The 13,808-nt window shown below is 37.4% G+C and overlaps 1 protein-coding gene across 5 annotated transcripts in view; it reads right to left on the bottom strand.

Moving 5' to 3' along the window:
• Positions 1-1,293: 1,293 nt before the first annotated feature.
• Positions 1,294-13,808, bottom strand: part of BACH2 (BTB domain and CNC homolog 2) — a 209,571-nt gene continuing 197,056 nt past the window's right edge. For all 5 annotated transcript variants that reach the window (XM_081943356.1, XM_081943355.1, XM_081943359.1 and 2 more), the window contains 2 exons: positions 3,153-3,359; positions 1,294-2,463 (listed from right to left, as the gene is read on the bottom strand). In XM_081943356.1, the coding sequence (XP_081799482.1) occupies positions 1,984-2,463; positions 3,153-3,359 (687 nt within the window). In that variant the 3' untranslated portion in view covers positions 1,294-1,983. The remainder of the gene's footprint in view (positions 2,464-3,152; positions 3,360-13,808) is intronic.

Raw genomic sequence — 13,808 nt, forward strand, 5'->3', positions numbered from 1 at the left:
AAGTGAATTTGGCTTCCTCAATGGACCTTGCTTGTCAGAGGTGCCCTGGGAAGATTGGGAATGGCAAGCATGTGACCTCAAGTCACTGCAGCTGCTGTTAATACATGCTGGTTACCATGTGCCCAAATTAGGTTTATATGATCCTGGGGATGTTGCCATGGTCATGTGAGGACCAGTTGTAAATCAAGGATTACCTGAGGTTTCAATATTTTAGTAACTATTCCTTCACTCACGTTTCATGTCTTCTATATTGGTCAATATTCTATTGTTGACAAGGAGATATTTTCCAACTTTTTAAGATTCACGATTGCTCTAAATACGGTTCTCTGTACTCTGCCATTCTGTGAATGGATGCTGTTTTTCATTTCTCAGAGCAACTGAATCAGCAGTTTGGAACTGATGCCACTACAGGCCAGAATAGTAAATCCTAATATATCACTGCAATCGGCATCTGTGTTAAGGCAGCATTAAGGGGGATTATACAGCGAAGCCAGAAGAACCATTGGAGAAAAAAATAAACACTAGTAACACAAGTTAAGATCTGCAGTGGAGGCCTTGATTTAAGCTTTGCTGATTGACATAAAGCTACTGAATCGAAGCAATTTTGCCTTACACCATCTTTCCTCAGCTTGGTATCTTCGGATGCACTGCACAACTTTCACTACTTCCAGTCACCATATCCAAGTTGGAGAAAGCTGCCTTAGTTCTCAGCATTGGTAATATACACTCAACCTTTTCTTTACCAGACACCCCTTTTAAATACCTTTTGTGGCCAGACTATGACCACAAGCCACCAAGACTTAACTCATGATTTCAATCATAATATTTAACTCATTCTTCAAGCCTTCGCAACTCCCTGTGACGACCTAGCGGGCCCCCAAAGGTCCGCAGACCACACGTTGAGAATCACTGCACTATACCATTTGGTTTAATTTGGAAAAGGAAAAAAAAGGGATAAACAAAGATAAATACAAAAAATGCCCAATTCACACTATTAAGAGGAATTCCATATTTGGCAAGACTAATAATTCATTACATAATCAACTCCTGAGGTTTGTTTTTCCTAGTTTGCTGAATTAAAAGAAAAAGCAATGAATAAAATGTTTGAAATATACCAAAGTCACAACTTCATTTATGAAATGAGGTTTGATCCAAAACTCAGTGCAAGTGGCAAAATTGACCATTGCTATACAGTATCTGTGAGAAAGATAAGAATAAAACCCACTTTGCTCAAACGGGCACAAAAAGTTAGGGGTGCCACCAACACTGCCCCAGATTAAAAATTCAAAGAAGTTTCCAACATTGAAACTTTATAAATAAAGTACAAACTAGATGATATTGCTGAACAGTGAACTGAGTGGCGGTGGGAAATATTAAAACATATACAAGTTACTTCTAGCATAGACCAAGAAAGGAATGTTGGAATTTTTTATATAATAGAAATTTAAAATTCCAGTTGTTTTCATGAGGAAATTCTGAGCCATGCAGGGTTGTTTTTTGCATATGGATATATATTTTTTATATATACTATATATATATATGTATATATGTACAGTTTAGCTATAAAACTTTGATGTGTAAAGAAGCTGTCTTCAATGAAAAATTGAACATTCAGAGGAAATTCCTGAGTTAGGGTTTTGTGACATGGGCCACTGAGAAAAAGCTGCGTTTGGATCCTCAGAGGTGTTATGTCCATCCCTGTTGAGTATTGAAATTAAAATACAGTAACAATAACGACAACAATAAAAAAGAATCAGACAGTGTTGCCACTGCTTTGTTCCCCTGCCTGAGCATGGGATAGCACCATAGTGAAGAAGTTAAACTCCTGCTTTGTAGAGAGGATGGAATACTTAAAAACAGTATTGCTGCTAAGACCACTGTAGTGTGCACCAAGTATGATCTTCAATATAGACAACAAATGATCGTGGCTACTGACTGACTGAAGAGACCTTGCTAGGTGTGATCTAAAAGGTATACCGAACACTAGGTGTACTCCTTCCTAGGCTGCTCATCTGTTGTACACTTATCAGTCATTTCCTGACAGAAATCCATGGTCACTGCTTGGTTGTTCTGCTCTGGAGGGAGCTCCTGCTCAGAATAAGTAACTTGGTCAGCTCCATCCAGTCCTCTTGCAGCACATTTGTCAGAAATGTTGTTGGGTAGCCAATGAGCTCCCAGCTGCTGCACTGGGCTTTGTTCTGAACAGCACTGCAAGCCTTCTCCGATGCACTGGGATGTCACTACATTTTGCTCCACTCCACCTGATGAAGGGTTGATACTAGCTGCTGTTGGAAGATCCATAGGCCTGAGCACAGGGCAGTATCGGTGAAGGTCTTGGATCTGTTCGGAGCTCTGCATATCTCGGCATACTTCTTGGGAAAGGCAGGAGAAATTATCTAATAACTCTCCCATGCACGCTTTCAGCTGGTTCCTTTCTGAGAGAAGTTTCTCTTTCTCACAAACCTGTCAAATACAGAACAGCGTTCATTTTTAAAGAGAGGTTTGGCACATCAGGCTTCAGAATGTCAAAATCAGGTCTTAATTGATTGGCATATTATCCAGAATGAGATGCTAGAAGTCTGACTAGACTAGACAGTGGAAAAGCAAAGGCATAAAATAGATAATAGATCTTCAGATTAATTGGAGAACCATGGATTGGAAGAACTAATCCAGAGCAAAATAAAGAGCCATTCTTCTCTTGAGGCAACATTCAGCAATCAGAAACACATACGTATATAATATGAACAGACGATGGACTAGAAGAAAGCACCAGGATCAGGGAAAGAGAAGAAGCCAAGTCAACAGATAAGATATATGTTTGTGATGACAGAATTGTCTTTAGAAAAGCTATGAATTATTAGGGGAGAAAGGCTGAGATGGGGAACATTCTATCCATACAATTTTAAGGAGTTGACCTGGACTCAATCACCCCTAAATATGATCAGAAGTTACTTGATGCATTTTGTTCAAGTTTAAGGGGATCTGGAGTGTATTAAATAGATGATGGAACATGTTTAATAAACCTTAATATTTAGTATGAATTATAAAGACAAGGCAAAATAGATTAAATGGATTTTATTAAATTTGGTTAGTGATCAGTATAAGGTGAGATATTTAATAAATAATGGTATTTAATATTTCTCTAGGCTTACCAATTTGCGGATTTCACATTCTAAATTCTGAATACAGTCCAGTTTTCTCTTGCGACAGCGCTGGGCAGCAATTCGGTTTTTACTGCGCCGCCGAACATCATGGATAAATTCCAATTGCTCTGAGGTTAATTTGTGCATCTTTATCATCATCTGGAAATCATTCCTTGGAAGATCTGTGATTTGATCTACAGGAAATGGAAGTTTCACCTGAGGTAAAACAAAGGAAAAGGCGTACAGTTTATTTAACAAAGAATTTAATAGGTTCCTTGGAATAATTCTTTTATTCAAATAACATAGTTGAATATAGTTCAAATATTAACTGTTGCATTGTAGGCAACTTTAAGAAATAGCTATCCTAGCAGTGTAAATGACTATTATACAATAAAATCAGCAATACTATCAAGTACAAACAGCTTGGTACAGATAAATGAGATTGTTCATGTCCTCCTCAAAGTACAGGTTCCAATTCAAAGAATGGATGATAATTAAAAGTACGAAGAATAATACTTTACACTAAAGAATAATCCTAAAATAAAATTTGCGGCACTTTTTTTTTCTTAACTGAGGTTATATATCTGTTATGCTAATTGTTGAATTTAGTTGTGCTTCTTTCTCCATCAATGAAACCATACATCATCCAATTTGACAGCCAATACATAAATCATCAGAATAAGATGTAAAAGGTTTCATGGCGGATTCAGATGCTGATACAAATCCTCAAGATTTATTCTGTTTACGTATTCATGCTCTTCTATGTTGTGATAAAATATATTTATCCCATTATTAACAATATTTTTCTACCACTATAATCAGATGACCCTGGGTGGTAAGAAAAGTCAAGGCAGTTTCTCTAATAAAAGAATGATTCATAAAAAATTAAAAACCATGTCTAATAAAATATTAAAATATTATTTCATTGCTATTATTGCTTTTCATAAAGAAGAAAACACTTTCTGTAGTTAGTAATGCATGTTTTCAAAACGGAACTATGCTGCTATTATTCTGAAATAGCTTTATTGAAACTGGGTACCCTGATGCTTTAAAAGGTCTGATTTAGAGGGAAATTGAAAGCATTCAGAAGCAAGAATCTAAATGCATGAAGGACATTCAGAAGATGGCAGAATAACACAATGGATATTTTACACCCTCTTAGGAAAAAAAATGTTGGGAATATAGACAGATAGTTCATTAAAAATGTCAGCTGAATCTGCAGTATTGATGAACAAGTAAATGAAATAATAATAAAAAATTGACAACGAATATGTAGGTGGCATTTTGGCAATATATATTTGGAATATTGTTTATGTATTGGGTTGCTCCATATCACAAAAATATGCACAAAGAGGGAGAAAAATGTAGAAAAGTCCAACTAGTATGATCAACAAAAGACTACACTCAAAGATAAATCATCCTACAATGTCTGATCAATATGTGAAGTGACTGATAGCTGAGGGCATAATTAAGTTTTATTACCATGTCATATAGTGATGGGTTCTAGTTTATATAATTATATATATTTTAAACAAAATACAGCTGCACAAATTCATTGAGGATAGGTTTTTTAATGGCTATCAATCATAACCATTGGTTTTGAATACCTAACAGTAGAAAGTTATGAGTACCTAACAGTAGAAAGTTAACTTAAAGCTTTATTTTGAGATTTACAGAGAAATTTACTTTGCAAATGGACATTAAATTGACTTCAGTTTCAACCTCCGGGGCTGTTATTCTTGCCTTTGATCCTATCACAAAGAACCAATTAATTTTCAAAATCTCAGTATATCATAGATACATGTTGTCTATATTGATATGCCCAGTAGATGGCACCATGTATTTTAAGATTCACAATGACAGAAAGACTATATTTAGATACGGCTCATACATGCCTTCTCTAATTCAGACTTCCTAAGAGAAAACACCTTTGCTATTTGAGAATAGATTTTGATAGCTTGGACACAAATCTGCCCCTTACGCAGCCATGAAAACTGCAATATAAGCAACTCTCACAACCAATAGAAATCCTTCTGCCTGGTTTTGTTTGATAAATATTGCACAAGGCCATGTAGTTTGGCATCCATCCACCCACTTTTCCACAAACAAGAATACACCCCCCCTCCCCAATATCATGGGCCAACAAGTATATTAGTTATATTATATCACTGTTCTTGTTTGTGGAGAAGTGAACGAATGAATGCCAAAGTGGCCTTGTCTGTGGAGATTCTAAGTCCTCCAGGTCATGGTTGTCCCAAAGGTGCTTTTTTCAAGACGCAACTGGACTTTCTGGTTTTTCTTTGAAGACGTTTCGCTTCTCATCCAAGAAGCTTCTTCAGCTCTGACCGGATGGTGGGGAATGGAAGGATTTATACCCTTGCGGACAGCTGGTCATTTGCACACTTTCAGCTGTCTGTAAGGAATATAAATCCTTCCATTCCCCACCATCTGTTCAGAGCTGAAAAAAAGCTTCTTGGGTGAGAAGCGAAACGTCTTCAGCGAAAAACCAGAAAGTCCAGTTGCTTCGTGATTCATTATCCCATGAATATATTACTTCTTTTCACATTGTCTGTCTGTGAACCTTCACCTTCTTGTCCCACCTGTGAAACTGTATAAACACAAACACACAGTACACAGGTTGCATTACTGTGACAATGAGTCACCAGAAATGATCAGTGCCCCATAATTAAACAATGTTCTGCTAAGTATACAAAGTCTGACCTTAGACATGGTGATGTGGACCATTATGCTTACAGACTGCTTTCTGAGATAGGAAGAGTGCCTATTTTCTCTCTTCATACATTTTAGTCTGAAACATTTAGACTCTGCCTAATTATGTTCATGTTCAACCTATGTTCCCTCCTAATTCTATGGGAGGTTAGTACAGTAAGCATATGCCATTGCAACTTGGTTTCCTTCACAAGATCCCCGATATTTAGAAAAGACGGTAGATGGGACACTAATTATTTTAAAATCTCAGGGAGGGGATTTTTACTGAAATCCCTTGAATTCTACAGATGCAAGACTACTGTTACTGTTTACTGATTTTACTTTCACCATGGCTTCTGCCTTCTGAAATAAGGTGCCCTTGAGGTGGCGCTCTGGCCCCACTTTCTTGGCCTTCTGAAAAGGCCTTAAAACCCAGCTTAGCCAATTGGCCGAGGGCCCCAATGGGAACTTTAATGCAGGAGTTGTTTAGTAGATTAAGACGACAACCCCATATCCACCTGGCTTGTATACTGGTTCTTAATTTACCTAATTTTTGTTATTTCTTAATGTTTGCACATTTTAAAGTTCTTGTATTTTTGTTCTTGTGATGTTGGGAGCCACCCAGAGTCCCTTGACAGTGAGATGGGCAGTATATACATTTAATAAATAAATAAATAAATAAATAAATAAATAAATAAATAAATAAATAAATAAATAAATAAATAAATAAATAATATAATATAATATAATATAATATAATATAATATAATATAATATAATATAATATAATATAAAGACCGAAATATATTTCTAAGCACTGGTGATTATGCACCTCAAAGGCTCTCATCTATGCACAGGAAGGAGCCATTGGCAGCCTTGCTTTTCAATAGTACAGAAAATAAAAAAAGAGCCCTCACCTTGCGCCACAAAAGACAATCCTTTGTCAGAGTTAAAAGGCCAAGCTAAGTGCAAATTTCAAAGTTTATGCATTTTGTTATGCCTTTATTACATGGCAGTCGTAATATGGTTTATTTTGGCCTCATACTGGAGCAGCACAGTTATGATAGCCAGTAAGCCATGAAATACTGCCTAGCACACAGCCAGTTGGGATTTAGTCAACAAAACAAGGTTGCCCAAACAATGGCTTAGTGTCATATGTAGACAAGTTCACTAACTAGTGCTGGATGGGATATGTGGTTTACCACAATGTTCTGACATTTTAAAAGAGAACTTAGAGCCTTAGGCTGAACTGAAATTAAATAGTTTTGGGGCTAGCCCAAAGCACATGGATGTATTTTTATTTCTATACTGCAGCTTAGTTTTAAAAAGAAGTATACAACAATGCAGTGTTATTATATCCTCCTTGTATTCTTGAGCTAGAACGAGTCTCTTCTGTGACAGAGTAGCTTTCAATGTCTCTGTAACTGCTGATCCTGACAGGGGCAAAGCATTGGGCCTGATTTTGATTCCTTGCAAGTATTGCCTTACATCTACAATAAATTTCAACTTTTGTAATGTGCCCCCTCAATCGTCTTTCCATATCAAAACTAGAAATCAGCTGATTGCAGAAGACTCAAGCTATGTTAGTAGCTGGTTGCTCTTTTGAATATCTGAACATTATGTTCAGATTTGAATACAAGGTAAGAATCAAGTAAGAGTTGATATGCTTTTCTTTTTTGTTTTTCCAGTCCTATGAGCTCAGATAACACACACATTATCTATACACCGAGATGGGGTGTGTGTGTGAGAGCACACTACAATACATGGGATTCTGCTTAAGAAATCTGTTTCAATTATCCAGGATAAAGTTAAATAATGCAAAGTGAATAAGAGAGCCAATTTAATGTAGTGGTTAAGGCCCCAGGCTAGAAACTGGGAGATGGTAAATTCTAATCTTGCTTTAGGCTCAAAGCCAGCTGGGTCACCTTGGTCAGTCACTTTCTCTCAGCCCTAGGAAGCCATTTCTGGACTTCTTTGCCAAGAAAACTGCAGGTTAACTGCTAGTCCATTGACAGGATTTAACAATGACTTTGAGGCACCAAATAAATAAATAGAAGTCAGTCCAAATCACAAAATTGCAAAAAAAAAAAAAAAAAAAGAGGAATATTTATTCCAAAGTTTGCATCTTTATGAGATTCTCTTAAAAAAGGTTTTGTACTCAGCTCAATTATGCTTCCACTGTTATCTTTTGATCAGCAGTAGATCAATTCCTCTTGTTTATACACGTTATTTATATAGTCTGGCCTAGTTTTGTATTTAAAAAAAAGATGTCAAACATTTGAAAGACCTTGAAGTCAGGCTTATGTAAGCTAAATAAAGAGCATGTTTGAAAAGTCAAAAATAAACTTTGATCAATTTGAGCAAGAGTTTTGTGACATGTCAGGTTGGAAAACGGTGAGGGCTAAAAAAAGTAACAGTCTTCATGGCACTATAGGCACCACCAACAAGTGAGAGAAAACAGTTTGTACATATTAATGATTTATATTTAAGTTTCTCCCTTTATATTCTTTTTATAGAAGACACAAAAATATTTTTCAGATACATTATCTTTTCAAATGCTCAGCTACGGATAACCTTGGGAGAATGTTCTTAATAAATACTTCAATTCATGGAAGCATTGAATTTTATCTACATACTTCCAGTATCACAGCTATTCTCAGCAAGTTGCATAGTGGGTGAAATACTGCAATGATGAACAGACAGCTAAATCTTTTCAATCAATACATTAAAAATGAAACTGAATAGATAAGTTGATCTGGGGCTTCCTCTCTTGGGAGACTGCTACATAAGAGGCAGTCCAGAACTTCCTGAAATATACAAGTAGTGTTTCCAAATAGTCATGAACACCAATCATGGGCTTAGCTCCCTAAACGAGGTAAGCCATTGGTGGCATCTCCTGTAAAAACTAGCAGTTCCTATTTCTTATTATTGCCTGTCTCATCTCTGACAAAGCATTGTCCATGTTCGTTTAAGGTTGTGTAATTCCTTTATTTACATAGTAGAATAGAATAGAATAGAATAGAATAGAATATTTATTTCTAAGCCGCACCCTCTCCCGAAGGACTCAAAAGGTTTTAAAGTTAAGATTAACTCTGTATTTGAAGAGCAGTTTTATCAATGGGGGAAAAGCATTTCAACCATACGTTCTTCATGTTTTATAATCTGAAGTTCTGAGTTGCCTTCAAAGACAGCCTCATCTAGGATGCCTGGCAATGATCTAATTTGAATGTTGTGAGGGGAAAAAAAGTTCAGCAAAGGTTTCTCTGGCTGAAGTGAATGATAGCCACTCAAGGAATATACCGAATTGAGCTACCTTCTAGGTGCCCAAAAGAAACTTGACTTATTGGTTAGCTCATTGGTTAGACAATGACCACCAGTTTAACTCCTTCATAGCAAGGGATATCATTACTCATCCTTTGAAAAATAGCAGTAAACAGGTCAATCTCATAGATTTCAAAAGCCAAGATGGCGGAATGAATCATTAAACTACAGAAGGCATTAATACATAGCACAACCCTCATTATTAGGGATCTTTGATTCTTTCTGAGCTTGGTTGTTTTCTTGCAGACATTTCATTACCCAAACCAGGTAACATCATCAGTGCTACTGACTAGCATTGATGATGTTATTGATGATGTTATCTACTTTGGAGAAAGAAACATCTCCAAGAAAAAAAACCAAGCTCAGAGAGCACCGAAGGCCCCACATTTCAGCTTAGCTACAAATATTCTCCTTTACTGAAACCTCACTCTCTTTTTTAAACTTCCACTTCAGGGTGCATGTATGATATCCTAAACTTAACCATAGTTTGGGAGTTCAAAAAAAAAATCAGTGTTGTATTTGTTAATCTGTGTAAAAAGAGAACAATTTAGGAAATAAACCTCTCAATGAAGGTAATGCTCTTACACTCTGGCCCAGAGACACACATTACTGTAAACCAGCTCACTCTGACACAGTTAACATACCATGTTGTTTGACCCTTATTCCCAAATAATGCCAACAGTCATCTAAAGCAGTGTTTTTCAACCTTGGCGACTTTAAGTCCTGTGGACTTCAACTCCCAGAATTTCCCAGCCAGCTATGCTGGCTGGGGGATTCTGGAAATTGAAGTCCACAGGACTTAAAGTCGCCAAGGTTGAAAAACACTGATCTAAAGGACAGCTATTTCTAAGGGGCTGAGGGAGGATTTCTTTGTGGTCTCCTATGGGAAACCCTATCTATCCCTTGATAGATAGGGTTAGTCACAGAATGGATACAGGACTGATCTGAGAGGACAAATATTTATCCAAGTGGCTGAAGGCAAAGCTGAAGATGGTTCTGATCTTGAAAAGCAAAACTATATATTTTATATGGTTTTCTCTTTCTAGATCACTCCCAACATACTTACATAAACCACTCATACATCTAACCAAAGCCCACAATTTAGACGCATGTTCCTTTTCTCCTCCTCCAATCTATTCAGTGTCCTAGCTCTTTTCTTACTGATTCTCTGCTTATCTTTCAAAGCTTTTCAGACAGTTTTGGGAAGAGTGTCTATTCACCACACTTACACCCCCCAGGCAATTGGTTACCCTGCAAAATTCACTGCTGCTCCAGCTGTCCATCATCTTCATGTTATCAAGTGTTTCCAAATCCTATGGGGATTCCTGTAAGTCTAGAAGCATTCTGGTAAAATTAGATTGATGGACAGCAGGAATCATTCCTCTGTAATAGTCTCAGCCTGGAGCTTATTTTTTAAGTAGCAAATGCAGACAGAGAAAGTAAGTCTCATGACAGCCAAAGGAGAGACTCCATAAGCACTACACTGCTCATAAAGGGAGCCGTATTCACTAAATAAAAAACAGCTTTGTTTGGAGAGCATCAGCTGTAAGGGAGAAAGGCTGAACCTGGTCAGAGAGGAATTAGGGTTTCCAAGCCAGAGATAGACAGGAGATGTAAACACATCTTGGTGCATCCTGGGGTGCATAAACTGTGGTTAAATTCAGCAAGTAAAGATGAGGCAGCCCAGTCCAGAAGTGAGGATCATGGAATTTTTTTTAAAGAGATCCCACTTTCATAGCTTAATTAAGGGTTTGGCTAGGAACATACTTTCATAGTTTTCAATGAATATGGTTTCACCCTGACTAGCATCAATGATGCATTTTGGAAATCTGTGTGGTTCTTATTTAAGAATGCCAGCCATGGAAATTTTGATAAAAAGGCACCAAGCAGCCTGTTCTGGGGTGGGTTCCGACACTCACTACCGCCGGTTTACTTGTGGGCGTGCTGTGTGCACTTGATGCATGCGTAATGCAATAAAATTGTTCTACACATGCGCAGAAACAAAAACAAGATAAGCGCTGCCCGAAGAACTGGTTTGGGTGTGTGGCAGGCCTGGGTTGCTGCCAGCGACCCAGGCCGCCAAACCACTATCGGTTCGGCCGAACCAGTAGGAACCTACCATGGAGCCTGTTAAATATCCATTCATTTGGAAGGTGAATACAATCAGATATATTACATACCACTTGTACAAGGCTGCTGACGACCCTTCAGCTATTCTGAAAATAAGCATTTCTGTCTTTGGATATTACAATATGCCCTTGCTTAGCAACAGGTTGCTTTGAGATTGTTTGAAATTACAAGGGGCGCCCTAAAAGGTATTTATGACAAGATTTTGAAGTTTCGATGGATGTATACCCCACTCTGTGGTTACATGATTGCATTTTGGGCACTTGGCATTTGGGCTGCATTAATTGGTGTTTGCAGCATCCTGTGGCCATGTGAACACGATTTTGGTGGGTTTTGGCAGTTTCTGGTACATATTTCCAAGAAGAAGAAGAAGGGGAAAGAAGAGGGGAAGGGGGGGGAGAAGGCGAGGGGAAAAAAAGCCTATTGGATAAAATGAATTCACTTAACAACTACTGCAAAAAGGTAGTAAAATTGGGTGGGTTCACACAGTGACCCTCTTAATGACCACAACAACATACAACTGTAATTCTCGGCTCAATTATGGTTGTAAGTTGAGGACTATGTGTGTAAAGGTAAAGGTTCCCCTCGGACCTATGTGCTAGTTGTTCCTGACTCTAGGGGGCAGTGCTTATCTCACTTACAAAGCCGAAGACGTCTTCATGGTCATGTGGCCGGCATGACCAAACGCCAAAGGTGCACGGAGCACTGTTGCCTTCCCACCAAAGGTGGTTCCTATTTTTCTACTTGCATTTTTACATGCTTTCGAACTGCTAGGTTGGCAGAAGCTGGGACAAGTAACGCGACCTCACTCTGTTACACGGCTCTAGGGATTCGAACCACTGAACTGCCGACCTTTCTTATCGACAAGTTCAGCGTCTTAGTCACTGAGCTACCTTGTGTGTAAAGGTAGCTAATTATAATTCTAGTTAACCTAAATGCCTTTGGATTGTCATTCAAGAGATCTTCCTTCTCACAGGCTAATTGAATCCTTTTGTAGTAGTTCTTTGGATCTCTCGTATAAAAGAAATCACCAACCTCAGAGATGAGATTCACCTGAATATTAACAGTTTTTGGATGACAATCTGCTAATGCTTTTTGCCATTCCTTAAACTTCTCCCTAAAGTTTTTGCTTTTACTGTAAACTGTCTGAAGTTTAGACTTCACTTATAAAAATCTACAGGGAATTTCACAAAAATACCCCCTCCCTCCTCCTGTGGTTGCTTTAAAGTTACAAAAAAGGTATAGAAGAAAAAGAAATTAAAAGTGGGTCAGCAAGAAAAAACGAATTCCCACTTTGCATTAATTTGTAACTAAACTTTTGTCTTCAAAGTATAAATTATTTCTATTATAAAAATTGGTTAAAGTATGTAAGAAGTTGGATTGCTGAATTTGAAGCTCAAAGGGCATTTCTTTTCTTTTAATCTTTTATTCCTGCTTGTATAGAAAGAAATGCTTAATTCCGATGATAAAAATACGTGCAACCCCTTTCCAAAATCTTTTGCTCTCTGAAGTTGAGGTTCTTATTTGATAATTGCATCTATAATTAATACATTGTTTTAATTGTTTATCTTTACTTGTGTCCAAATTTTGCTAGGTAGATCTGCTTCTCTTTATATTTTAGAGAATAATTGAGTCGACTCATATATCATTCTTTTGCTGGAGTTGGAGGCAAACAGACTACACAACAACTCCAATTATACCATTTACTCTAAGGGTCAATAAAAAGCTACGCAGAAAAATAGTGTTTCCATTTTGTAAGTTTGTTTTATAACACAAAAAAAATTAAGAATATTTCTATTTCAGCCTTTTGATATGGTTGACATGCACCCATTTTAGAATATGTTTCTGTAGTGTGTTGGTTCAGCATAGACTGTAAGCAAAATTGAAACCTTTCACCTATTTCACAATGTGCCAATTTACACAGCATCACCGTATTCAGAAATGAACAATGTTTTACTGAGTATTACTAGTATCCGGGACTCAATCCAATTAAAAAAAAACACAGGTTGTGTTATTTTTTTTAAAAAAGAACTATTTTGTACTTGATATTAGTACTAGTATTTACTTTATCCCCTCCCATCATCTGCTGTTTTGCCACATCATGGATGATAGGGTTTTCAGATTGGATGGCACTTAACATGCTATTGAAAAAGAGGGTCTCTCAAGAGTCCTGATGGTGTTTTATAACACGGCTAGGTTAAAATCTTCAGGATATCTAGTCGCCGATGTTGCCATACAAGAAAAGAAATGCAAAGCTGCAAAGACAGAATTATAGTAGAAACATGACATGTAGGAAGCATGGACACAACAAAGCTCAACACAGTGAAAGATGAAATGAAGCAATTATGAATTGAGTGGACTGGAACCAGACATTTTCTGTCAGAAGATCACACTGGTTATTAGGGTATGAAAGGTAAAGGTAAAGGAGTCCCTGCGGATATTACTCTGCTAGTTGTTGCAGAGTATGAGACAGTGCTCATCTCCCTTTCATTGAGCCAGCGCTGTCAG

Source organism: Natrix helvetica (assembly GCF_964273705.1).
Source record: "Natrix helvetica genome assembly, chromosome: 2".
Lineage (NCBI taxonomy): Eukaryota > Metazoa > Chordata > Lepidosauria > Squamata > Natricidae > Natrix > Natrix helvetica.